The sequence below is a fragment of the Buceros rhinoceros genome, unplaced genomic scaffold (genome assembly GCF_000710305.1).
Source record: "Buceros rhinoceros silvestris isolate BGI_N320 unplaced genomic scaffold, ASM71030v1 scaffold3694, whole genome shotgun sequence".
NCBI lineage: Eukaryota > Metazoa > Chordata > Aves > Bucerotiformes > Bucerotidae > Buceros > Buceros rhinoceros.
Genome location: NW_010407623.1, coordinates 68,699 through 95,393, shown reverse-complemented (window position 1 = coordinate 95,393; position 26,695 = coordinate 68,699). Strand labels below are relative to the sequence as shown.

The following is a 26,695-nucleotide window of genomic DNA, read 5'->3' as shown; positions in this document are numbered from 1 at the left end:
CAGGAATGATTCCATATACCCAGAAATATATACACTTGTTCCCCAAGAATTTAAAGGAATAATTTTTTGTCTGTTAACACTGTTGCATATTACACTCTGGAAAATAAGGGCTACTGTTAAGCTCTTAATGCTCCAGACTATTGTATAAAGGCATCTTTTGCCAGCTGTTGAGGATGTTACTTCCAGCGCAAACCGGAAATACTTACATAAATTGTGAAGAAACGTGCTTGCATTCTGTGATGGAATAGTCACATGTGCATTTATCATGTAATTTTGCCAGAGAATGTTAGGATAGAAGGAATAAAATTATCATTTTGAAAGAAGGCAATTTAGTCTGCCCTGTAAATGAGTTAGTATAGCTGAATCACTGAAATCCTCTAAAAATATAATTACCAGAAATTACACCAGTCTTGAAATAATAGTATGAGCTAATGGCAACTTTTGTGTTGCTATTTCTATGAGAAACCGCTCAGTTCCTACGAAAACTAGGCCTTGAGATCCTATCACGTATGAACTGTTCTATTACACAAAGCAGATTATTAACAATCAAAAAAAATTATAAACCTGAACATTTTTCAACTTCTAAACTGTCAGATTTAAATGGCTAAATAAAATTCTCCGTCTCTTTTTTCTAAAGATCCTTCACTAGGTGGGTGCATTAAATAACTACCGAGTGATGAGGGTTTTTACCCAACAAATAATATAAAGTCAATTTGGCTTAGCCAAAATTACTCAAAAAGAGGGAGTTGGGTTCCTAACAATGCACATGGAAGTTGACTCTGTCCAAATAAATGCAGACTGCAACTGAGAAAGGAGCAGTGGCGGGAGAGTGGACTGAGCTAGTTCAGCAGAGCCGCTGGTCTTCCCGCACTCCTGTGGGACAAGGGTTACTGCAAATGCAGACCACCAGACTTCTCCATGCTCCACAGCCAAGGGTCGACAACATCGTGCAGTACTTCTGTGCTACAGCCTTCTATCTCTTAAATTGAGAGAACAGTACCGATGTCAAGAGAAATGCATTCAAAACTTTAAGGTGTTCAGGGAATGCCTGTAATGCTGACAATAAAAGTGATTTTTATTTTTTATGACAAACACATCATTTGCTATAATTGCTGCTCCTTTGAATCAAACCACAGTCCGTTGCCACCTCAGAACAGCAGTCTGTAGTCTGCTTTTGGCAAAATTGCAGAAAAGTACAGTTGTCCCATATTACTGGTTAGCTGGAAAACTCTCCCAAATTTCTCTCTCCTTTCTTGCATTCAGGACAACTAATGAGAGATTCGTATCTGATGCTTCCTCTGTGGGGTCTTTTCCCACCCTTAAATTCCCTGACATACCAGTGGTAGGGGAAGCAGCTTCCCAGCATGAGCCTCATACATGACAGACTGTGGACAGACAGTGGCCATTAGTGTTAATTTGATTTTCATTTACCCAATTAACCTCTCTGCCTAATGAAATAAAATAAATGAGAAAGGCCCACTAATAATTCATCATGCTATAAGTGATTAAAATAGATGGGTAAGTAAGCCCAGTTAAGTAGCTTAATTTGAAATTAAGGGATTAGAATAATTTGTAACATTACAGCACTCTGTCTTTATTATTTGATCATTCAATGTCTTCTGCTTCAGAATCCTAAATCCCAGGAGCCTGTCACGCTGGATTTTCTAGATGCTGAATTGGAAAATGATATTAAAGTTGAGGTGAGATTACCTAGTACCTGTTTGCTGCATGTATTTTAAAATAACTGAAAAGCAATTAATGTTCAAGATATTGAATGGGAATCTATTTCGCTACAAATTTCAATTTTAAATTTGTCCAAATGATGACTTTATAGAGAGATGGAGTTATAATGAACTTGTGTTATTTGTAATCAGGGGCAATGCATTGTATTCCTCTTATTGTGAGACACCATGATTGCTATTTAAATAATTCTTCTTCATTAAGTGGCAGTTCCTGGGGGAGGCAGTCCCCCTGGGGAGGGGAGCTGTAAAATTTTTCAGAACAGAACACTTTTTAATAGAATATTAGTACATTACCTGAAATATTTTTAAAGTATTTCTCTATCTCTTACTAATGCAAGCTTATTGCTGTGGTGAGAGAGAGAACTGAGAAATAAAGTTAATTATTAACAACAAATTAATTCCTCTATATTTTTTAGTTACTGATTTTGTGATACATTCAGAAATCATAATTTTTAAAAGTAGTTTGTTCTATAATGGAGGAAATTTAAACATTTTGCATTTTTTAACATGTTTTTTCACTTTGTTTGAAATTTTTCCTTCATAATGACGCCAATCAACATTTCTTGCTATCTGTGACATTCTGCCTTAATTTATTTCGAAATGCCTGCTTCAGAGAGGAATTGCTCACAGGCTGGTATAAAACATGTTTGTGAACCACCACTGCTACCATAATCACACAGATATGCTGGAAAGCATGAGAAATGCTAGTCAAAACTCCTTCTCCTCCACACGGAATTCATACTCCTTTTAGTGCCCAACATCAAGCAGTTTTATGGGATGGTCTTGCTATGCAAATTATACCAGAATTGTTGCTTCATAACTCTATTGATTCAGTATATATTTGGATAAAGCATCTTCTAATTAGAAAAATCTGAAAATTTTAAACTTAACTTTTCTTTAAGAGCTATGGCTTTCACATGCATTACAGTTTTCTGTGTTTCTATGAAATATTTTGAATCACTGAAAAGATTATTTATGTTACATGCACCTAGGGTTTTTTTTTTCTTTTTTCCCCTTTTTCTTCCTTGTCAATAGATTCGGAAAAAAATGATAGATGGAGAAAGTGGAGAAAAAACATTTGAAACACTGGTCAAGTCCCAAGATGAGGTAAGATAGGAATGCAGGCAATTAGATTTACAGAAAGAAACAAAACCAGGAAAATCCTGTGAAATGGTGAAAAGATGTTTATTTTGTAAAGTCATTTTGTATCATCTAGATTTGCTAGTTTTACTGGCTTATAGTAGAAGAAATTATGTACTTAGGAAAAGAAGAATTGTTTTGTTTCTTTGGTGCTTCATTAATCAGTCAGTTGTTGATGAGGCCGTACACTCAGTTGACCAGGAAATGGACCCAGCCTACTTATGTGTATGAATCTCAAAACAAAGTACTTAATTTCCTTGTGGAGATGGGTTAGAATGGGTTTGGTAGTTTACATTGTGGTTGAATGAGAAGAAAGTAGCACAGAAAAATAGAAGATTTATAAGCCATAAATAAAGACCATTTGGGATAAGCAAATTCATCTTATGGTTATATTATGCACTTGTGCTTTCTGAAGAGCCTGTTGAGTTCTTTATTTTCTTGCCCAAAATACTTGTTCTTGATACAGATTGCTACTGGTTTCTCTAACAAGACAGACATGTTTCCTAGCAGTAGGAAATACTCATAATCCATATGGATCCTTGCATGTACATTCTACTTCATAAGAAATTATGAATGGGGTGCCAAAGGAACAGTTCTGGCCAGAGAATGCCCCACAGTTACGGTTCTACAACAGTTTTTTGAAACTGTTTTGCTCTGAATAAAACAGCTTGACAAAGATTAACAATGTTTTAACAGAGGAATGTGAAGCAAGAAGATACTACACAACTCTTATGTATGTAATATTAAATGGCAGAATGTTCCAGTGAAAAGTTCCTCCTCACAAGGCGTATGCTACAGCATCTAATCAAGTTAAATTGCTAGGAAGCCAGGCCCCAGGGTTTAAGGGGTTTTTGTTCTGTTAAAATCAGCACATTCGTCACTTCCACTCCATTCAATGTACCATTCAATACATGGAAGCAACTTCTAAACTCTGCATTAAATTTTGGCCAAATTACACCAAGTGATGCCCAATACTGAGCAGTTCGTATTACCAGGCTTCTGACTCAACTCTGGGTTGAGGGAAGATTCTTATAAACTTATTCTCACTTTGATAGAGAAAAGAATATTTCATAGTCCTAGTCTGTTTTAGCATTAGACATGGTAGAAACTTACTTGTCTTTGTGGGTGAAAATCAGTGGCAATGCACATGTTGCCTTTGCTAGATGAGGCTGAAAATTTGAGACAGTTGTTCTGAAACACGTCCATTCATGCTGTGATTTCACAATGTCAAATTTGTGGTCACTTGGTTCTGCAACAGAGCTTTGGGAGCATACTTAGAATCACAGAATCATATAATCATAGAATAGTTTGGGTTGGATGGGACCTTTGAAGGTGATCTAGACCAAATCCCCTGCAAAGAACTGGGACAACTTCAGTGAGATCAGGTTGCTCCGAGCCCCATCTAACCTGACCTTGCATGTTTCCAGGGATGGGGTGACTATCTCCTCTCTGGGCAACCTGTTCCAGTGTTTGTGAAAAATTTCATCCTTATATCTAGTCTAAATCTCCCCTCTTTTAGTTCAAAACCATTAACCCTTGTCCTGTTGCAACAGGGCATCTTTCTTATAAGCCCCCTTTCAGTACTGAAAGGCTGCAATAAGGTCTCCCTGGAGCATTCTCTTCTGCAGGCTGAACAACCCCAACTCTCTCAGCCTGTCCTCATAGCAGAGGTGCTCCAGTGTTCTGATCATATTTGTGGCCCTTCTCTGGGTCTCCAACAGAAGCCTGTCCTCATAGCAGAGGTGCTCCAGTGTTCTGATCATATTTGTGGCCCTTCTCTGGGTCTCCAACAGACCATGTCTTTCTTGTACTGGGGACTCCAGAGCTGGACATTGCATGACCATTCCTCAGACCTTTTAGTATCTGCACTGGACTTGTCAAAGCAGGCTGCTTCTCATAGTGTTATTTAAAAGAAGTGGAAATAAGGACAGGAAGCAATGCTAAAGATCTCCACATCTGTGCAAATCCATCAGAGGCATATTTTATTCCTGAGCTACGGGTGTCACTGAGGAGGTCAGTGGCTTTACTTGCATATATGTCCACCTGTGAGGAAACAGATTACAATCTATGTATTCAATCAACTCCCTTCTAACAAGATTGAGACTTTGTTGCAGAAAGGTTGTCATGGCATTTCATTATATTGCAGAGTCTATGGAAATAGCTTATTCAGAAAATGCAGAAACTTGTAGACTCTATACTTTACAGAGCCTCAGCTGCACGGGGGGCAAAATAATGTAACTGTAGGTGATCTATAACTGAAAGATTATGGTAATAATGATCATGTAATCAGGTAGGCAGCAGAGTCGTACTTTCCTACTTCAGTCTTTGTGAGGAAAGTCAACTTAACTCAAGCCTCATACATTGTCCAGGTACAAAGTGTGCCCATAAGTTCTGGGCCTTGAAGTTGTGGAGTCACATGATCTTCTTAAATGTGCCCACATTCCTTCTGTGATCTGACTTCATGCTGCCCTTCACTTCTTCTCATGTTCTTCTCAAGCAGAGACCTGCACCAGCAGGCCTCTTGCTTTCTGCCAGGTCTTTCTTCTGTGCTTTCTCACTATAAAGCCCCCACTCCAGCCCTCCTGAGTATGGCTTTACAATGCTGCTTTACAATCTACAAGAAAATCCTGCTGAGTGAAAAAAACGTGCATTGTCCTGAATGGTTCCACTCTTAGAGTATGGTGAATAAATAGGGCCCTTCTGGTGCAGGGAGGGTAAGCAACCTCTGATGTCAGTTCTGCTAATTTACCTGTGTGAGGAGCCCATCCTGTCTAGGAAGCCACCAGCCTGTCCTCTCAGTTCTGAAGGGAGGCTGGGTCGTTCCCGACCCACTGTCAGAAAGTCCTAAGTCCTGCTGGCATCTGCTCCTGAAGGGAGGGACCCATTGGGATGTTTTTAGACTTGTGTTGTTTTATTTAAGGAGTGTCTTTCCAAGCCTGTGGGTGAAAATAGACCTGTGTAGGCAGTTAGAAAAAGGAGGATTAGAAGGTCACAAAAATATGGTAACACCACTGGGGTTATATAAGAAATTGCATTTATGGCAAAGCTGTTGAAGAGATCTCCAGCTGTACCTGCAATTCTCAGGCTGTATGAGACCTGAAACAGTCGGTCTGGCAACTGTTTGCCCAAAGAGGGAGGGAGGTGAAGCATTTACACTTGCAAATACTGGAGTCATCTACAGCACGATGGTCTGGGGGGAAATGTGACAACCCTGAGTGTGTAAGAATGTGTCAGTTATGCATGGCCCAGAGCACAATCTGTATTTGAATAGACTATCACAAATCTTTTGGTTCCAGATGCTTTAAGTGCCCAATTAAAGTATTTTTTCCTCACCTTCTCTTGCATCATGGCCCAAGATTTCTTCCTCTATTCAAACTTCTCTGAAAGAAGAAGAGAGCAGCCAGAGATGGCTGGAAATGGTAACTGCTTCAAGGCATTGCACCCTTCCAGCTCCAGGAGGCTGCTAGAGGCAGAATAAAGCTTCTTCAGATCACAGGCCAAGCATGAGCTGTGCATCACTTAGGGCATGATAGCTTCGTGTATTTTCTTATAAAAAGGGCTGATGTGGTCAGTTGCTCTGAACCGACAGTTGCAGTCTTCAGGCTTAAAATTGATGTCCTTTTGTTTTGCTTTTTGGTTTAACTTTGCGTTACTTTCCTTTTGTATTGCAGCTGGCCCCAGCAGTGTCTTGGGAGATGACCTCATACTACAGCATAGAGACTGGACTTGTAGCGAGTGTGGGTGGGGTGGGCTGAAGTCTCTCAGGGCCTCAGGGGCTTTCCAACCAGCAGAGAAGATGCCATAGCAACAAAAGCATTGCCACATTTGGGCAGCTGGGGTGGGCAGTAGTGAAAACTGAAGGGTCGCAAAACTGCCTTGGCACGTGTAGGTTCTTTGGCAGTGACCAGCTGGGGATGAGGTGATCTCAGGCTGCTCAGTAATGAAGTAGACAAAGGTAAATGGGAGCTGATATATGAGGACATGTAATCTGACAGATTGTCTTTGAAGGGAAATTTCAGCCAATTTGCTTTCACGTGCGTTCACAGTGCTGGTGGAAACGGGATTTAATAAGAGGCCAGTTCTTCTCTTTCTTTCCTCCCACTACAGGCATTGCTTTTCTCTTGCTAATATACATGGTATGCAAGCCATGGTGCTGCATTTAATTTGGAGGGACTGCAGACCCTAGGTTCTAGCATCTTATTCTTGAGCTGAAATAGTAGAGACCTATTATTAAATATAAATAGTCTTGGTCACGGATCTCTCATTCCATCTTGTTACCTTAAATATAAAGGCATCAGGGCATTAGACGCTGATGCTTGCATCTTTTTATCTTTTTATTTCCAAAGTAACTACTGAATTATATACTCCATCTTTATTGAAAAGCAGCAGCCAGATAATGAAAATGTTTAAAATCGTAAATGTCACAAAAGACACCTCTTTTTCATAACCGTGGTCATTTTCACACTTTTGTTTTACCACAGAGAACAAATGTAGAGGTATACCTGGTGTACCTTTCACCAGTGTTTGTAATGTTGCAGTGCAACAGCTGCACAGGCTTCATTGCTGGCGTACTTACAGATCTCCGACTGTAAAAGAATAGTATGTTGCAGCTGGCATAAACTTGGAGTTTTCAAAGTGAAAAAACTGAGTAATATTATGTCAACCAGGTGCATTAATGATTAAATCTATGGGGAACTGTGGCACTGGGTCTCTCACATTATTCATACCAAAAGAAAATGAATTTAGCCAGGGGTACTGTGACTTGAAGGACACACACTGCATGTTTTTGTTGTTAAACAGTTACCTAAAAAGTCTTTTTATAATTAAGGGGTTTTTTTTCATTTCATAGTTTAACTGCAAAATGGTCCATAAAGGTGAGAACATCTTTTATCAAATTTAAATCACATAGAACAACTCTACAACTCTACTCTCTAAAACTACCTGAAGAGAGGTTGTAGTGAGGTGGCGGTCAGCCTTGTCTCCCATATAACAACCGACAGGACTAGAGGAAACAGCCTCAGGTTGTGCCAGGGGAGATTTAGGTTGGATATTTGGAAAAAATTCTTTACAGAGAGGGTTGTGAATCGTTAGAACAGGCTGCCCAGGGAAGTGGTGGAGTCCCCATTCCTGGAAGTGTTTAAAAGAAGTGTAGATGTGGTGCTGAGGGACATGGTTTAATGGTGACCTGACAGTGCAGGGTGAATTGTTGAACTTAACGATCATAAAGGTCTCTTCCAACCAGATGATTCTGTGAGAAAAAGGTTTGCATAGCCCTGGCTAATGAATTTAAAAGGGAAAATGATAGGTCATGTTTGTCTGGTTTTATTTAAATTTGCGTTTCACTTATGTTCATTAAAAAGGATATATACAACTTTTGCATAAGTTTCAAAAATTATTAAGAAAAGGAGTTATAGCTCAAGTCATGCTTTTAGCAAAATAATAAATAGAATTCCAACAGATTTGCACTGGATTTTACACGGTGTTTCTCAAGGAAAGGTCATGCTTGTTGAAGCCCCAGAGTTAATAACTTATTTTTTCCCCAACGTCTCTTTGTAGAGATACATTGATAAAGGAAATAGAACGTATACATGGACTGCTGTGAATGGCACTGATTACAGGTAAGTCATTTCTGTTCTCTGACTTATTTTGTGTAGTTAAATGTCCTTTTTGTTTATTTCAGTTAACATTTTTAGTGTTACATTTTCAATACAAGCTAAGTCAGGACCAGGTCTGTAGGATTTTCTGGGTTCCTTTACACCTTTGCAGCTCAGAATTGTTCTCTGTCTAAGGACCGGAACCTCGGTCTTTCAACCTGCTGTTGAGATTTATCGCTAGGGCATTTCAGTATGCAGGAAAAACCAATGCGTATGATTGATGTTCCAAATCTTGCTTTTCATCCTACTTTCTGTTTCACAGTATACTTTGATTCTTAATGGTACACTTTCTCTTAGATTCCTCCTCTCTTTCATTTTCTCTTTGCATTGTCTCCATGTTCTTCTTTTAATATGCATATTATAAAGGATGATGCTATATTTTGGTCTAAATAAAAAATGTGACATTTTGTGAAAATCTTTTTGAGTCATAGTCATTGCTTATGACTTTGCTAACCTTCATGTTCTAACTTAGAGGCAGGAACCGTGCTACTGATTATCTCTGAAATACATACCTATCTGTGACAAGTTTAACTAATTAGCACTGACACTTCTTTGTATGTAAAAATTCTGTGGTGAATGGCATCAGGAGCAAATGAAGTAATGGACTGAAGCACACCCCCACCCTCCACCCACCCCCCTTTGAATGCAGCACATTGGAGTGTATATTATTTCCAAATCCATTTGAGCACATAGCTCTGTAACATTAGATGGAAAGTAGAAACTTGACATTATCCAATACAAGTTAAAGTTTACCAAGTCCCAGAAAAGTTAAACTAGTCTAGTTCAAAACTGATGATACAAATATTGGCCAAATTTTTAATGAAACAGTACTTTTATTGCAGTGAATTACCACAGTAGTCCTCGGCCAAGCTGCTTTGCACTTTCTGTTACATTCTGCAGAGGTGTACAGCCAATGAGAATGCAAATCTTAATTTATATGTAAAACTAAACAAATCAGTTTTAACAAGAGACTGCAGGTGTAGTATTTTTTATTCAGCATCCCATTTTTCTCTTGAACTGCCTCTATACTCTGTGAGAAAATAAAGTTTTTTATAACACTCAACCTTCTAGCACTCTACTAAAGAAATACAGTGGATTTATCTGACTTCTTCATTCTTCCTGAACTCCCTGACATGAGATACAGCAATAAATCCACGGAGTCACATTGCAGAAAACCTATTAAACATAAAATTATAATTTTTAATTAGCAATTTCTGCTAGCAATAACTGTTAATGACAGGTAAACTGCTACTGATTTCCCTAGAGGAGAATCGCTGAGTATCTAGTGATAGCCTTCTACTAATCTCACTTACATTGTTTAAATGGCAAGTTTGTCATTAAAGGTCATCTCATTTATGGCTCAATTGTACAACTTTTTAATGATAATTTCTGCGGCTATCCATTAGGAGCCTTTGCAGTTCTAGTGGTGAAATCTGAGTGAAAAAAGGATGCGATATGGGAGATTATGATACCTTTTTATTGATTACTTGTACCTCCTGTCCTTTACGTACATTTTTAGAACTGAACTTTTCTACACATGTATTGAATTTACTTGCAAAAACAAGCTCTATTTTTTTTAAATAAAAACAAGTACAGTCTAAAAGAAAATGCGTTGGAAATTCTTTGCAGATCTTAAAATGTTAGCACGCAATGTTGTTCAAAAGTTTTTCGTGATTACTGCATGATTCAAGAAAATATTTTGCATCTTGAATGTAATGTGAATTCAAGTATTGCCAGACACATTTCCTAATGAATACTGATAGTTGTTTTATTAGTCAAAGGAGAGTCTGTCATTATATGATGTGTACAAGTCTGTGCAGTACTTCCTGTTGGTTTTTACAGTCAATGGTCACTTTGGCACATATTACATTGGGATGCTAAATGTGTTAGAAGAAGATATAAGAAATCATGAGATTTAGTATTTGCAGTTATTTGGAAATTCCTTGATTATCCCTTAAAAAGTGCATTTATTCTTAAAAACATTAATACAAATGGAAATAAACACAGGGCAGGACCGGCGTGAACCTTCTCGTGTCTATTACAAAGTGTGAGGCTGTTATGTCACTATGTGATCATCTTGTCTCATGATGATCCAACAGCCAAACTTGTTAATTGTTTTCAAAATACATAGAAGCTGAAACTGGAAAGCTGCTACAAATAACATAATTCCTTTATTCATCTCATTTCTATTGCAGTTTGGCATTGGTGTTACCATCATACAGTTTTTATTATATTAAAGCCAAAATAGAAGAACCAATAACACAAGCCAGATGTAAGTACTATGAAGGTTTCCTGGTTTTGTATAGTATTGCCAAGTCTCAGATTCACTTAAAAAACCAGTGTTTAAAATCCATAAACTTTGTGGGATTGACTGATGTTATCATGATGTACCCAAAATCTGCAGCAATGATTCTAACCCCTTGTAACAGCCAAGGTACAAGGAATATTCTATAAGTATAGAATATGTGCAGGTACCCCAGTTCACTGACAATCCTTTTCCCTTTGCTCTGTGCCTGTGGAATCATTGCTTTGTGTATCCTCTGTTGCTGTCATTTTAAGGGTCTGGATACTATTTTTTTCATTCTACTAGCTAATGTCATGATATAGACTATAATAGCAAAGCATTTTTTTTTGTTATTTTTACAGAAGTTACAGTATAATATTTAGCAAATTACCTCTGCTGCCCATAGGAGTAGATTAATGTGAAAGTGCTGGTTTGGCTTGCAGCTAGATTTATAATTTGCATTTTACAAATAGTTTTAGTGGACGTTTGTAATGTACTTTTGAATTAGGCTTATTTCAAGCCATTTACAGATTCTGGAGAGATAAATGGAAATTATACTTGTGAGTATTTAAATGCTTTTTCTTTATTAGGTGTAGATTAACTGTAATCTAGATAGTAGGAAAAATAGAACCCATAACATCCTTTATCCAAGTGTTACAATAAACTTGACCAAATAAGCAGTAAAATAAAGTTAGAAAAGCACTGTGAATCTTTGACAGCAAAGATACCATTAGTTTAGCAAAAACCATCCTCTACCATCATCTCCTGCATATGAAGTAGACTACAGCAAGTTTTTAATAACCAGTGATTTATTTCATAACTTTGTCACATAGTAAGTAGTTTAAAATTAAAGCTTTAGTGAGTTAATGTGGTTCTCTTGATGGATCAGATCATCTGGTTTTGCGCTTACATCAATACAACCTGCAAAACAAACCCTTGAAACAGACACAGTATATAGAAGGTGCTTGAGAAATAACTGAGAAGGACATTTTCTTCAGTCTTCGAAGATGTTTGTCTTTTTTCCAGACTACAGCTGTATGTAAAATGAACCTTTGATCTATCTATGTACAATATTTTTATTCAAGGGGCTGTTTGAATAAAATATTGGTTTGTGACCCCTTTTGCTTTACCCTGTTTTTTTCTGTTTCCCTGCTTTCTCTTTCTGATGGATAGTGGCAATCAAAAAGGGCAAGTATATTCTCGTTGCTCAATTTCCTTCTGTTTACTGCAGTTGATAATTTTCACTTATATTTCTCTTCCTACTGGTTATTCTCCTCTGTATTCCTTGTCTCAGGACTTTTCCCATGATCATTGGGTACCACAGCAATAGAAAGAAAAAAAAAAAAGGAACTGAAGTGTTTTCCTGTTTTCATGCACATTTCAATATGTTGCTAATCTCTACTCCTTCTTTGTCTGGTCCTATCAGTGTTCAGTGATGCAAGCTTTTAAAGCCTTTATTTTCAGTAGCATTGAAAGTGATGCTTACGTGGGTGATTTTTGAAACTTTATTGGAGAAAATTCTAGTAGCTTTTCCCTTCATGTTCTAACAATTCGGTGTCCCAAGTATTTTTTTGTATCAGCTTGTAATTCTAATGAAAACATCTCATATGTTTTCAAGTTGTCATGTTAATGAAATGTCTTCTCTAAGTAAGTTGTTAGATACATTATTGATGCCAGGTGTATGTTGTATATAATAATAAAGTAATTTCTTCCTATACTGTAAAATACTGAGAAGCATACAGTGTATTGGTAGGAAAGCATCTCAAAATAAACATTCTTCTACGTTCATGGATGCATGCAAAAGCTAGTCAAATATTTTGAGAAGAAAAATGATGGCGAAAAGCCCAGTTTACTTACTTGGTATTTACTCTTCATCTTTGTAGATTCAGAAACACTGAAGCTGGATCATTTTGATGAAGCTGGCTATACATTTATAGCACCAAGGTCAGTTAATTTCCCAGTGATAAGTATTATTTCAGCTGTAAATAGGCATTTGATGAGATTAATGACGTTTACAAAATGCAGACCTGACCAATAAAGTTCCATTTTGGTAAAAAAACGTTAAGTAAAATAGTTTAAGATCAACCTTTTCTTCTTGCTGGAGTGCAAATAGCGTCTTCAGGCTGTTTCCTATTTATATTAATCAAAGAGAGCTGTAATATCTGATATTGATGTTTTAATGGAAAATGTGTATATACCTGTTCATTAACAACTTTGTACCTTAGCTTCTCTTTTATAAAATAGGTGTCATAATACTTACCTTGAGGTGTTTTCCAACTACAAGTGTTTCAAAGCTCTCTATCACTTAAGGATGAATTAGTTTTTTATTTACTGAACATAAAAAATTATTAGGTCATTGTAAATTGATTAAATTCATTAGTTACTTGTTTTTTCATTTGAAATTGTGAAGTCCTTGTTGCCTTTGTAAATGTTTGTTTACAAAGAAAACATGATATGATAAATAGTTCTTAAAACATAAACTCCTTTAAAAGATAGTTATGAGAAATAAAGGAAATGCTGTACCATCAAGGCCAGTTGAGAATTCTTGCATTTCTCATTCATTTTATAAATTTCTGTATTTTTTTTAATTTCCATTAATAGATTGATTACAATGAATAGATTGATTTGTATGTAAAACAGACTTCTTACTTCAGCTGAATCTCAACTTAACTGTTTAATTTAATTTTTCTGAAGAACTGAAGTTATTGATAATCCATTGGACCAATTAGCAGTTTTCAGCAAGATTCTAACTGTTAGAATGATCTATGTGAACCATGCCTGTTTGATGTGGAACTGTTTAAACGTGAATGTTGATATAGTACGGCAAATTCTGCCTGTGGTTTTTCAGAATCGTGGTAAAGGGTCATACGGTAGCTTATTAATATGAAATATTTGAACAGACTTCTTTTGTTCATACAATTAATTTAATATAAAAAGCTCATTTATAAAGAGAGCTCCCTGCTTTACTGCTGAATACTCGCTACATTTTAATTAAAGTTTTTTAATGCCACTCACCACCTAATATTTGCCGTCAAAATACCCAGCGGCTTTTATTGTGCTTGCTTGCATTCAGTGAATCACCCAGTGATACATCGCTTTATTTTATTACATTATGTAAAGGACAGTAGTTTACTATTTATCTGTTTTGCATATGTCAAAACAAAGACACCGCATATGCTCATGTGGTGTGGACCCTATTAAAATTGCCCTTAAGACTTCTCAGAGGATAGGACTTTATCCCATAAATCAAGCCTGTGTTGAGCATGAAGTGATTGTGTTTTAACCAGCAGTCCATGTACTTTCCAGTACAATTGATCCCAGGAGCAGTCTAAATTCACTGGGTATTTTCTTTTTTAGTTTACAGACTCTGTGATCTTCTAATTTCATGGCCTGCACTAGTCCTGAGTACTTTTTCTGGGAATCTATTCCCTATCTCATACATAGAGTTTTCTAATCATTCAAATTTAGGCAGGCAATTGAACACTTTTTTCCCTTTAGATGTCTGAAATACTCAATATGGTCAACATGGAATATTCTAGAGACAAAGGAAACAAATCTGAGAAGACTGATTTTTTTGTTTTATTTTTCAGAGAATACTGTAATGATGTAAAAAAGTCAGAAAACAACACTGAATTTCTATTAAATTTCAATGAATTTATTGACAGAAATACTCCAAGTAGTCCATCATGTAAGTATTATTCTTAATTCACCAAAGTTTTTCCTTAGGAAAGTATTACTCCAAAATGAGGGTGAGTGAAAAAGACAACTTTCATGGTCAAATTATGCGGGTTTGGTTTTTATCTTCACTGATTTTTTTTTTTTTTAATTATTAGAAATACATATAGTAGTGAGATTTCTACCCAAGGTAAAAATTAATTTTCAGTTTTCTGGGTTTATTTAACAAAGTTTTCAGGGCATTATGCATCCAGTGTTTCCCTCTCAACATTCTGTTCTAGCAGCAAATAACTACAGTTAATTTTAATACACTCGAAATATTTAGAATTGATAGTTTTTTCCCTTGAGCGTATCGGCCAAAGTAAGTCTTAAACAGACTTAAAAATCTTTTAATGAAACCTCCAGTCTGCTTTCTTGTCAGTTTATAGAACCAACGTTAGTGAAGAAAAGGAGCCAAGAACCAAAATAACCAATAACCAGAATAAAAGATACTCTTTCCAATTGCTGGTATACACATCGGTTAAAGAGATCTTGCCTGGACTTGAGTCATTTAAGACCACAGATTCATGTAACTGCTGCATGTGGTGAGCACAGGGCTTTGGGAAGGTGTTTGCATCTTGAAATAGCTCCGTAAGCTCCATTTAGAACAGCTGAGGAGTTCCACTTTCGAATGAACCATCAGTAATGGGTTAATGTCTTGTTCTTACAAAAAATTAAATGTTTGTCTTGCATTTCCTGAGTCTTTTTAACATGTTGCTGTCAGGGATCATGGTCAGTTCAATATGAATCTCTCTGTTAGACCTTCAGGTAACTGAAGGAATGTGCACCTAGATATGAGATCTCAGAAAAGGCAAGTGTGGGTGTTTGTGGTTTTAACAGAGAGATCTTATTCATTGACACATTACTGATTGACTGAAATTTTCCTAGAGTCCCTTGATTCAGTCTTTGCAATGAAAACATTCACCTCGAATGATTAAACCAGCTAATAACTGAAAACTCTAATTTAATATTCACTAGGTTATATAAGCAAATATTGAGGACACATTTAGTGATGTTGTAGTGTACACTAGGGCTTAGTAAGTAATTATGCCAAAATGTTATCAAATTATTGCTATATTTCATTCTAGAATCCACAGTAAAATTAACTTTTTTTTTCCTTTTTTTTTCCCTAATAATTAAGTTACTTTAAAAATAGTCTCCTGAATAATTAAACCCTGCTGACTAAAGGAATCAGTGGCTATGGAAATTAAAAGCTTTTCAAAAAGAATAAATCATAAAATCCCCAAACTTAAATAATCTATATACTATACATTTAATGCCTGTTATATTTTGACTCACCCCATCCAAGTTTAAACTGTTAGAAGCTAGCCAGAAAGGTTGACGACTACCTCTGCTGTTACTAAGGGGACAGCAAGGGCAATTAACTCTACCTGTCTTCAACATCTGGCTGATCTAAGTAAGTAAATCTCCTCCACATTGTGGAGGTGCATGCAGTACCAGGGGATCCGAAATACTAAATTAATCCAGAATCCTATAATTGGCAGAGACATGTTTTGATATTTATATTCAGATAGAATAGCAATTTAATTTCCAGGAAAATGTGGATGCAGCAAGGCCCTCCAAATTTCATCCTTATGTTAATTACTGGAGTTTTTTCATTACTTCCAATGGAAGAAATATTTTTAAAACAGTACCGTAATATATTATATGTTATGCTATGACATAGTACATAGTGAATAGGGAAGGTGAGCCTGTGGCATTCGATGCAGTTCAACAGGTTTACCTAGCTAAGCCATGGAAATATATCTAATGAGAATGAAATTAATGCGTTAAGATGAAATGAGACAGTGCTTCCTGCTGGCCAATCAGAGCGGCTGGCTCTGTTCATAGCCTGCTCACTCATTCAGGCTTAAGTGGTTTATGTCAAAAAGCCTTTTGCTAAAGCTTACAAGGCTTTTCAATACCCAAATACATGTCCAAATTGATCTGGTTTGTAAATTTTTTTTTTTAAAAAAGGTCAATATCGGTTTTCTGGAATCTGATACTTAGGGTGAAGCACAGAAGATGTCATGGCTCACTATAGAGCAAAACTAAAGACAAGTTGGTGGGTTTTATTTTTAGTTTTCTCCAGAAAGATTTTTTTAGTCTCCTCAACAATGTTGCTGGGGTTTGGCAGAATTCAGAGCTGCAGGTTCCAGTCACGGAACAATTGATGTACCAACACCAATTTACTGTGTGACATTGAAGACAGATTTTCCATTTACATTATTCATCTCTAATTTAGCCCTGTTTTATTTTCCATAGTAGTAAAATCTGAATTAATATGTGTGCTTACCATTCCTAGAACTTTCTCTTGCAAAGTGGTACTGGAAAAGATGCTTGAGAAGCACTGACTTCAAACCATCTTTTTAAAGACATTAAAAAATTACTTGTCCATCTAGGCTACTAATTCAAATTAGTTTATTTTCTTGTACCCATTTTCAGATGGCAAATAGGAGGTTTTGAGAGGCTGGAGTTAACTGATTTAAATAGATTTATATCGTAGTTGAATTATCTCCATTTTTGTAGCATGTAAGAATAAGTATAACCAAAAATTCCGTGTCATTTTATTGCATCCCCTGAGATAAAAAGAGTTTGAATCAAAACATGCTTTAAAAATACGTTAAATTCTGAATTTAACATAGGGCCTGTGCAAAACTTAGACCTATGACCTTATTATTTTCTTTGCTTATTCCTACTACACAAAGATAGATTTTTAGGATAAAATGAAGGAAAAGTTTAAGTAAAGACAGAGTGAGAGGAATCAATTTGTCACGAAGTACATGATGTAATTTGAAGTTAGACAGTATGTCTAATAGGAATAGCCCAGTTTTGGGGGGTGTAGCATTTCAACAACTCAGAATTTCATTTTAGCTGCTTAATGAACCTCCATGTCATATGGTTTCAGATGAGTGTCTTAACTCTTTTGATAGGTAATACTGATATGGTCATTAGAGTTTTGCTGGATGCAGGATTTACAAATGAACTTGCCCAAAATTATTGGAGCAAACTGTCTCTGTAAGTATTCTTTTTATTGACTGTGATTTTTTGCATTTCGGTTTGATAATAAAATAATATTTGTATGTGTATACAGACATGCAATGAACATTTACACCAGACTGATACTTAAATCACTTAAGATACTTAATGCACTTAAATGGCAAGTCTTGACATAGGAAATTGTGAGAATTTCAGTTTTCATTTTAAATCTTATTTTTGTTTACAGTGATGGAGTTGTGGCACAGTTTGTTGTTACAGATGGTGGAATTACTAGAGTATTCCCCAAAAGGTAACAATTATTATAAGACACTATAATATGATAATTTTGGAACATGAAAGGGTGGGATGTTAAATGATGGATTTATTGAATGAAAAGCAACTTCTCCTACAGTCTAATCTGTACCAATAACTATGAAATGAATGGACTGTCTTGTTTGTCTTTGATTTTACCTGTGTCACTGCCTGAAAATGATCTGTGACATTATTCCCCTAACAGGTCCTTGTAATCCGAGTTTCTAATCAGTGTAGAGTAGCAGTAAAAGCAGTACCCTTGTAACAGTGGTGCAGCCATGCTAGTCCCTAATTACTCCCAAGATCTCATTTGTATGGCAGGCTGGCAGGCTGCGAGTACTGTAAAGCAGTAAGTGATTTTTTTTTTTTAAGGCTAATAAGAGGAGACCTAATGGTCCAGGGACTTGAAGAGAGAGTATGTATCATTACCAGAGGGCAAAATGGGAATGTGAATTTGATCATATAATAAGGTAGACACCCCCATCAGTGACTGGGAACAGTGAGGGCTCCAGGACAAATAAACTGATAAATGGCAAATGTATCTATTTTGTTAGGTTCTTCTGTGTTTCCCCAAAATGGGAAAATGGCAATGAATTTTACTCTCAAAATCAGTTTCTTTTCTGTTTTGATGTTATTAATGATATAAAACATCCTAGGATGGTTTCTCAAGAGGCAGCATGTGCTGTAAAGGTTTGTTTATATTTTATTGTAAGTAGTGTTGCAGTTATATTTGTCTCAATATATCTAAAAATGGTGAGAAGAGATCTGTGTTGTTCCAAGAATATGTTTGGTTTTTTTTTTCCCCCAAGATTTTTTTAATAATTATACCTGGCAGTTAACCAGTGAAAGCTGACAGGCTGAGAACTATGTGAATGAAACTCACATTATTTCCGACTGTGAAACAGTAGGAAAAAACCCCATCTGAGCACAGCTTTAATGAGCCTCTAACTACCCTTTTTTTGGTTCACTATTTTTTTGTGATTAGGGCAGGAGAAGATTGGTTGGAAAATGCTGAAACTTACGAAGTCAGCTTTTATAAACGGAGTTTGGATAATGACAACTATATTTTCACAGCTCCATACTACAATAGTAAGTCATCACTGCTTTGAAATGTCAGAGCTAGCTAGTCCAATATAAGTGTACTTGTTGAGTGTGTAAGTAAGGGACCAGTTGAGGTCACTGACAAAACATACAAGTGTGACACTTGATGAGGAAAAAAATCTTGGGGCGTCACCCATTATTAAGGAAAAGGTAGTTGAGATAGCACTAAACAAGGGACATCATAATTTGTCATCGACTCTGGTGGCCCTGTATGCTCAGAATTAAGAAAGTTGAACATATGCAGAGGACTGGTGTTCATTTAATATGCGGAAACTGTTCTACAGAGATGCTCTGGCACAATTATTTTCAAAGGAAGTGAAAGAAAATTGCACTCGGGGACAATAATACTACCTAAAAAAGCCTTATTTGAGCTGTGTGCTGTGTAATTCCTAAGCACTGAACCTAACTTGGGGGACCAGCTCTGTCCCCTGCACCACTGCTTAATTTAAACTTTGCTTTTGAATTCTAGTTCAAATTGCTGTTATTTACCAAAATCAGTTTATCTGAAATACTGTGATATTTAAAATCTTCATATGCACAACAGTAAGGGTCATTAACCGATATGAGCGGCATTAACCTTTCCAAGTTCATTTAAAAGTAGATGCTACTACAAATGACTTACTCCACTCTTAAACATATGGGATCTTTTATTGCCATTATTTTATACTTATTTATTGCATCTTTTCTCAATTAAATATTAAGAAATAATTAACTAAATTCCCTGAGGTCTCTGTTGTTCCACAAAGAGCTCCAGGGAATGCACTTTTAACTTGCTTTTTCATACAAAGCAGTGTTGAAAACAGGCTGAAGTCCATCAGAAAAGTAATTGTTGAGTAGTGACTGGTGTCAGTATACCCTGCATTGAAAAATACACAGATGACAGCAGGATAAAATCTTTGGCTCTGATCCTGGTTTTAACAGAGCTTCTCACATGCGTAAAGCTATTCATGGCTCTGTTTGCAGTGGGGAAAAAGAAAAAAAGGCTGAGTAACTTTACGAAGCGGTGAAACCATGTATGAAAAGTGAACAAAGAAAAGTAAACAAAAGTGCTCCTCTTAGACATCCAGATGTTAGTGATCTGAGCTATTACAGGTGATAAATGCGTAGTGCAACTGGGTCAGTGCTTTTGAAGCAGGATTTTTTGAAGCATTCTGGGTATTTGAATAATCATTAATTTCAGTTTCAGAGGAAGAGGCTTTTATGTTACTCTAACCTTGTTTTGTTTTGTTTTGTTTTCCCTTATACACTCTCAGAAAGTGGTGCCAATAGCTATGAAACAGGTATTATGGTAAGCAAGGCTGTGGAAATAACAATTAATGGGAAGCTTCTGAAGCCAGCAGGTAAGATAGAGTGGTGATGAAACTCTAAACACATGAGTTATTTGTTTGTTGCTCAACAGTGAATTCAAAATTTAATTGAGATTTCAAAGAAACTTCACTTTATATAACATTCTTTTCTCTGAGATTTTTAAATCTTGCTAGTGGAAATCAAGCCAAAGATCTGGTTGTGTTTGAGTAAGAGTGCTTAATTTATTAGTCTCAAGAAGGATGCTGGTGGTCAGACAGCTGAGCAAAACTCATATTTTATCCTTTTCCAGTTTAATAATTTAGGTGTTACTACAATTTTTCCCTGTTTTTTTTAGGATTCTACAGTTACCTTTTTTTTTTTTTCATTTTACTAAAAAAGGCTTTCATGTATTTCTTGTTAGTTGTTGGAATAAAAATTGATGCAACCAGCTGGATGGAAAATTTCACAAAAACCACAATCAAGAGCCTGGTAAGCAATTGACCAAGTCTTTTTTGAACTTTATTTGCATTTCTCAAAGCTTCAGATGTGAATAGGTCTAAAAGCTCTTTGTGCCAGAGTCACACTGATGTGCAGTTGCCAAGTAGCTGTGGTATTTAAATCTTCCACATAAATCTATGTTGAAATAGATTGTATTTTGTACATGTCTTGCTGTCATAATTATAGAACATGGATAAAGAAAAATTACATAGTCTGGCCAGTATGCTTCCTGTTAAGATTATGCTGTAGCCATGTATAAAATCTGCAAAAGATCGATGAATATGTTTTTATTTAATTTGAAGGATGGGTAAGCAGTGAACAGCAAGGTTTTGTATTGCATCCAACATCTCAGCATTCTAGCAGAACTTAGTGAAATAGGTGCTTAACCCTTTTATTCCTTACATCTAATGCTTAGGTGTAAATGGAAAGAAGGCAAGGCTAAATGGAAGGAAAAACTGAGGAATTAATAGTACCTTGGGAAAGGAGAGGCGCAAAATGAAGACAATTATGGAACAGATGGATGAGGCAATATTGCTTGGTTGGCTGTATATTAAGAGAATCAATAACACTGTCTGGCTGTTGTAGATATTAGAGCAGTAGTTCAATGCTTAGGCAAATGCATTGACTAAATGTCAGAACAGTTAACAACAAAAATACATAACTGAAAAAGAGGAAGAAAGAGGAGTATGTCAGAATTAATTTGAGATGAATGACTGCAGCATTATCTGGTAGTTGCTTTGCTCAGGATGTAATACAAGGAGACAGTTATGTGTTTCAACATACACGTATTGCAAGAAAAAGAAAATCAAGATACTAATCAAAGCCATAAAAGCCATAAAAGTTAACTAGAGATTTTGGGCTTTTTTTATCACGTAGAAGTCCCATGCTTTGAGACTGGTGAAGGAAGACTGTTTGGGTACAGAAATGTACATGTTCTTTCTCTTTTAATTTTTATAAAGTCCTCCAAACTATTTTTCTGTAATTCAGTGAGCATACTTAAAAAGGGAAATGTATCAGAGTCTTTGTGAAAGACAGTAGAGACTGTGATGTTGATAATCACTGAATACAAATTTTTCAGAGATATTTGTGATAACACACACTCCAAATGAGCTTATATTAATATGCAGACATTGAAAATCAAATAACTTCATCTTGACTAATATCACTGAAAAATAGAGTTTGTTTTGAAACATTTTTGTGAAGATTACTCTACTTCTGTTTTTTAGTGCAACAGTGAAATCTGTGGCTGTGAGAGAAACAGTATGGTAAGAATATGTCCAGTGTATGACTATCTGGCAAATAATGAAAATTCATTCATTCTCTATAGATTTATCTAAGACAATGATTGTAGCATTATTATTTGAGGTTTAATGTTAAAACAGGATTCAATCATTTTTGTCTTGAGAAAGAGATGAAGATTAGAAGGGGAGGGGGTAAAAGAGGGTATGAAAGTCAAGTGAAGTGGTTTTTGCAAGTTACTGCAATGAGGTTATGAGAAGTAGAGGGAAGAAAAAAACAGAGTAGGAGCAGTAGAAAATGAAGAAAAATGTGAGAAAAATGTTAACAGTAATTTTCAAAGCAAGAGGTAAAACCTGAGGAAAGGGAATAATTAAAAAAAAATCAGAGTAAAAGAATACTAGAAGTACCTTAAGAAGGGTAAATGGAAACTGAAAAGCAGCAGAGTACGTGATGTTCCTTTCAACAGTCATTAGTCATCCTCTTCTCTGTTCCCTGCCTATTCAGGATTGGGGGGTCCCATAGCTCTGCTAGCACTCAGGAGAGCACAGCTTCAGGGGCTGTCACAGGATCAGGTTCTGCCATGTGCTTAAAAGCTTTCTCCGCTCAGGTCTTCTGTGAGTTCTTTTGTGGAGTGTGAAGATCATTAAATGCAGGAGTTACAGCAAAAAGGTTACTCTGGGAGGTTATCTCTTTGGCCTCACTGCTATCTCGCCAATCCATAGCTGCAGGGAGCTTTATAATAAAGTGCAAAGCGTAGGGAACTAGTGGGCTTCCCATTCCTGCACCTGACACCTGGAAGAAACCCACTACGGTCCTTGGCAAGTGAAAATAATTATGACTAGCAAGCTGAGAGTCTGCCCTTAAGGTTTTTACCACTAAAAGCTGCAAATAGAAAAGGACTTCAAACAAGGCTGAAGCACACGAGTCCTTTATTATGAGTTGAGATTCAATTATAATCAGATTTAGTAAGAATATAACACTCTTAGAGCTAACAAAGAACGGAGCAAAATAAGAATTTACAAACAACTTTTATGAAATTAAGTGACAAATAAGCCTTTGATCTGTACAAACTTTTATAATACTGATAATGCTATTTATTATAGCTTAGCATTGGCCCTTGGCTATGGAGTTGTGATTTAGTCTAAGCCACAGAGATTTGAAGATACTTCTGAAGTGTTGAAAAAAGAATAGTTTCTTACAGAGTGTTCTCTTGACAAATCCTTCCTGCAAAACATATTTTACTTTCTTACAATAGCATGTGGACTGTGTTATCCTTGATGATGGTGGATTTCTTCTGATGTCAAATCGGGATGAATATACGCAACAGGTATGTATGTTTTTAAGGACAGACCATGAAAAACAATAAGAAGTAGTTTTAAGAGAAAAACCCAGCATTTTACTCTCAGCTTACCCTAAGAATAACATTTCTGAATCACAAAAATTGTGCCGTGTCAGAAATTCCATTTATTTTGTTAGTCTTTTTGACAGTCCTCTTCATGGTTCAAGATATCACACTTCTGCCAAGTTGTGTTCCTTGTGCTCTGCCCTCAGGCTGCTAAGCTGCAGATGATGAGGGCAAGTAGTATGACATCCACACACCTTTCTCACAATCCTTTTGCTCTTCCCCAAGCAAGGTGGTATCATCGATAGTGCATTTAACAATTAATGTCCAACTGGAGTTCTCCAACTCCCTTTGTTAGAGAAATAATTAAACAAAGAAATAAACACATAAGCAGTACAACCAGATGAGTTCTGTAGAATTAAAAATGTGGGTAGAAAAAAATAAGAATGGTTCACTTTTTTTATGAGACATTACTTGGAAATACTTTATCTTATCTCTGTATTTTCTACCTCATCAGATTGGGCGATTCTTTGGTGAAATTGACCCTGGCCTGATGCGAAACCTGATTAACATGTCCCTGTATGCCTTTAACAAGTCGTATGACTATCAATCAGTCTGCGATCCCGAAGAAGAACCAAAGCAAGGATCTGGACTTCGTTCTGCTTACGTGGTCAGTAGTCCCTTGTGTGGTGACTGATAATCCCTTAGAGGTCTGTGGGTGTTAATACAAATAACATAATCTCTCTTGGTTTTTTTCCCCAGCCTACAATAACAGATATTTTGCATCTAGGATGGTGGGCTTCAGCAGCTGCCTGGTAAGTTCAAGTGTGAAGGAAATACATATGCGCAAACTAGAATTATTCAGTGGGTTCACTTGAATCCCGGTTTCAGAATATCGTCTTTACATTCTTCTAGCAGGAAGTCTTAAGAAAATCAGTGTTTGCCTGTCAGTGAATCATTTAACAAAAGCATATGAATCATAAAATCATAGAATAGTTTGGATTGGAAGAGAGCGTTAAAAGTCATCTAGTCCAAACTCCCTGCAGTGAGCAGGGATATCTTCAACTAGATCAGGTGCCCCATCCAACCTGATCTGGAATGTTTCCAGGGATGGTGCATCTACCACCTCTCTGGGCAACCTGTGCCGGTGTTTCACCAACCTCATTGTGAAAAATTTCTTCCTTATATCTGGTCTTAATCTCCACTCCTTTAAAACCATTACTCTGTCCAATTGGAACAGGCCATGCTAAAGTTTGTCACCATCTTTCTTATCAGCCCCTTTTAAGTATCAAAAGGCTGCACTAAGATCTCCTTGGGGTCTTCTCTTCTCCAGGCTGAGCAATTCCAACTGTCTCAGCCTGTCCTCGTAGCAGAGGTGCTCCATCCCTCTGATCATTTTTGTGGCCTCCTCTGATCCTGCTCCAACAGGTCCGTGTCTTTCAAGTACTGAGGACTCCAGAGTTGAAAGCAGTACTCCAGGTGGAGTCTCACCAGAGCGGAGCAGAGAGGGAGAACGACCTCCCTTGACCTGTTGGTCATGCTTCTTTTGATGCAGCCCGGGGTATGGTTGGCCTTCTGCACTGTGAATGCACATTCCCAGCTCATGTCCAGTTCTTCATCCACAAGTACCCCTACGTCCTTCTCTTCACGCCTGCTCTCAATCCCTTCATCCCCCGTCTGTACTGATACTGAGGGTTGCTCTGACCCAGGTTCAGGACCAGTTCACTTGGCCTTGTTGAACCTCATGGAGTCCACAGAAGCCATTTTCTCCCCCTTGTCCAGGTCCCTCTGGACGGCATCTTGTCCCTCAGGTGTGTCAACTGCAACAGTCAGCTTTGTGTCATCTGCAAACTTGCTGAGGGTCCACTTGATCCCGCTCTCTCTGTCATTGATGAAGATAGTAACTAGTTTTTGTCCCAGTGCGGACCTCTCAGAGACACCACTTGTCACTGTTCTCCATCTGGACATTGAGCCGTTGACGACTACCCTCTGGATGTCACCATCCAACCAATCCCTCATTCATCAAACAGTCCATCCATCAAATCCATATGTCTTCCATTTAGAGAGCAGGATGTTGTGTGGGACCATGTTAAAGGCCTTACAGAAGTCCAGATAGATGACATCCACAGCTCTTCCCTCGTTCACTGATGTAGTCACTCCATCATAGAAAGCAACTAGGTTGATCAGGAAGGACTTGCCCTTTGCAAAGCCATGCTGGCTGTTTCAAATCACCTCCCTGTCCTCCATATGCCTTAGCATAGCTTCTAGGAGAATCTTTTCCATGATCTTGCCAGGCACAGAGGCAAGGCTGGCAGGTTGGTAGTTCCCAGCGTACTCCATTCTACCCTTTTTAAAAATGGGTGCAATGCTTCTATTTTTCCAGTCACCAGGGACTTCACCTGACTGCCAGGACTATTGTGGAGAGTCTTGACAACTACATCAGCAGCTACATGAGCCAATTCCCTCAGGACTCTGGGATGTATCTCATCAGGTCCCATAGACTTATGTATGTTCAGGTTCCTCAGGTGGTCACAAACCTGATCTTCTCTTACAGTAGGAGGGACTTTGCTCCTCCAGTGCTCATCTTGTGGTCCATTGTCTTGGGAGGTGTAGGAAGAGAGGTTGCCAGTGAAGACTGATACAAAATGGGGTGGGTGCCGGGGTTACACTTTCTTTGACCTTCCTTTTCTGGCTGATATACCTGTAGAGACCCTTCTTATCATTCTTTGCATCCCTTGCCAAGTTCAGCTATAGCTGCACCTTGGCCTTTCTGACCCCATCCCTACACAACTGGGCACCATCCCTATTCTCTTCCCAGGATCCCAGTCCCTGCTGCAACTGCCTGTACATCTCCTTCTTGCCCTTTAGTTTGACCAGCAGATCTCAACTCAGCCACACAAGTCTCTTCCCTTCCTTGCCAGATTTCGTGCACCTGGGGATTGACAGCTCTTGCACTCTATGGAAGGTCTCCTTAAAGATCTGCCAGCTCTGCTTTGCTCCTTGTCCCTGAGGGCTGTTTCCCAGGTGGTCTTATTGACTAACTCTTCAAAGAGCTGGAAGTTTGCTTTTCTAAAATTCAGTGTCCTGACTTTACTCTGCCTGACCCACATCCCTCGGGACTGTGAACTTCACCAGTGTGTGATCACAGCAGCCCAGGCTGCTTCCAGTCTTGTCACTGACGAGCTCGTTTGCCTTGGATGACCAACAGGCCCAGTATCTCATCCCCTCTGGTAGGACTGTGTTGCCTGGCTTAAGAAGTTATATTCAATGCATTCCAGGAGTCTCCTGGGTTGCTGTCCTGGTTTGAGCTAAAACTTCCTTGTTTTGGGTAATGGACAAATAGAATTATTCCATGCAAATACGATAATTCCGCATTTAATTGGTTAAGAGAGTCAGGTGAAAC

At 37.4% G+C, this 26,695-nt stretch overlaps 1 protein-coding gene across 1 annotated transcript in view; it reads left to right on the top strand.

Moving 5' to 3' along the window:
* CACNA2D1 (calcium channel, voltage-dependent, alpha 2/delta subunit 1) overlaps positions 1-26,695 on the top strand; it is a gene marked incomplete at its 5' end in the record, with an annotated part of 54,235 nt that overhangs the window by 9,152 nt on the left and 18,388 nt on the right. The window contains 15 exons of the mRNA XM_010134538.1: positions 1,629-1,700; positions 2,778-2,849; positions 8,439-8,500; positions 10,732-10,808; positions 12,704-12,764; positions 14,411-14,508; positions 17,468-17,552; positions 17,761-17,823; positions 18,811-18,914; positions 20,180-20,266; positions 20,635-20,702; positions 21,938-21,976; positions 23,206-23,277; positions 23,810-23,962; positions 24,055-24,107. Coding sequence (XP_010132840.1) covers positions 1,629-1,700; positions 2,778-2,849; positions 8,439-8,500; positions 10,732-10,808; positions 12,704-12,764; positions 14,411-14,508; positions 17,468-17,552; positions 17,761-17,823; positions 18,811-18,914; positions 20,180-20,266; positions 20,635-20,702; positions 21,938-21,976; positions 23,206-23,277; positions 23,810-23,962; positions 24,055-24,107 — 1,166 coding nt within the window. The remainder of the gene's footprint in view (positions 1-1,628; positions 1,701-2,777; positions 2,850-8,438; positions 8,501-10,731; positions 10,809-12,703; positions 12,765-14,410; positions 14,509-17,467; positions 17,553-17,760; positions 17,824-18,810; positions 18,915-20,179; positions 20,267-20,634; positions 20,703-21,937; positions 21,977-23,205; positions 23,278-23,809; positions 23,963-24,054; positions 24,108-26,695) is intronic.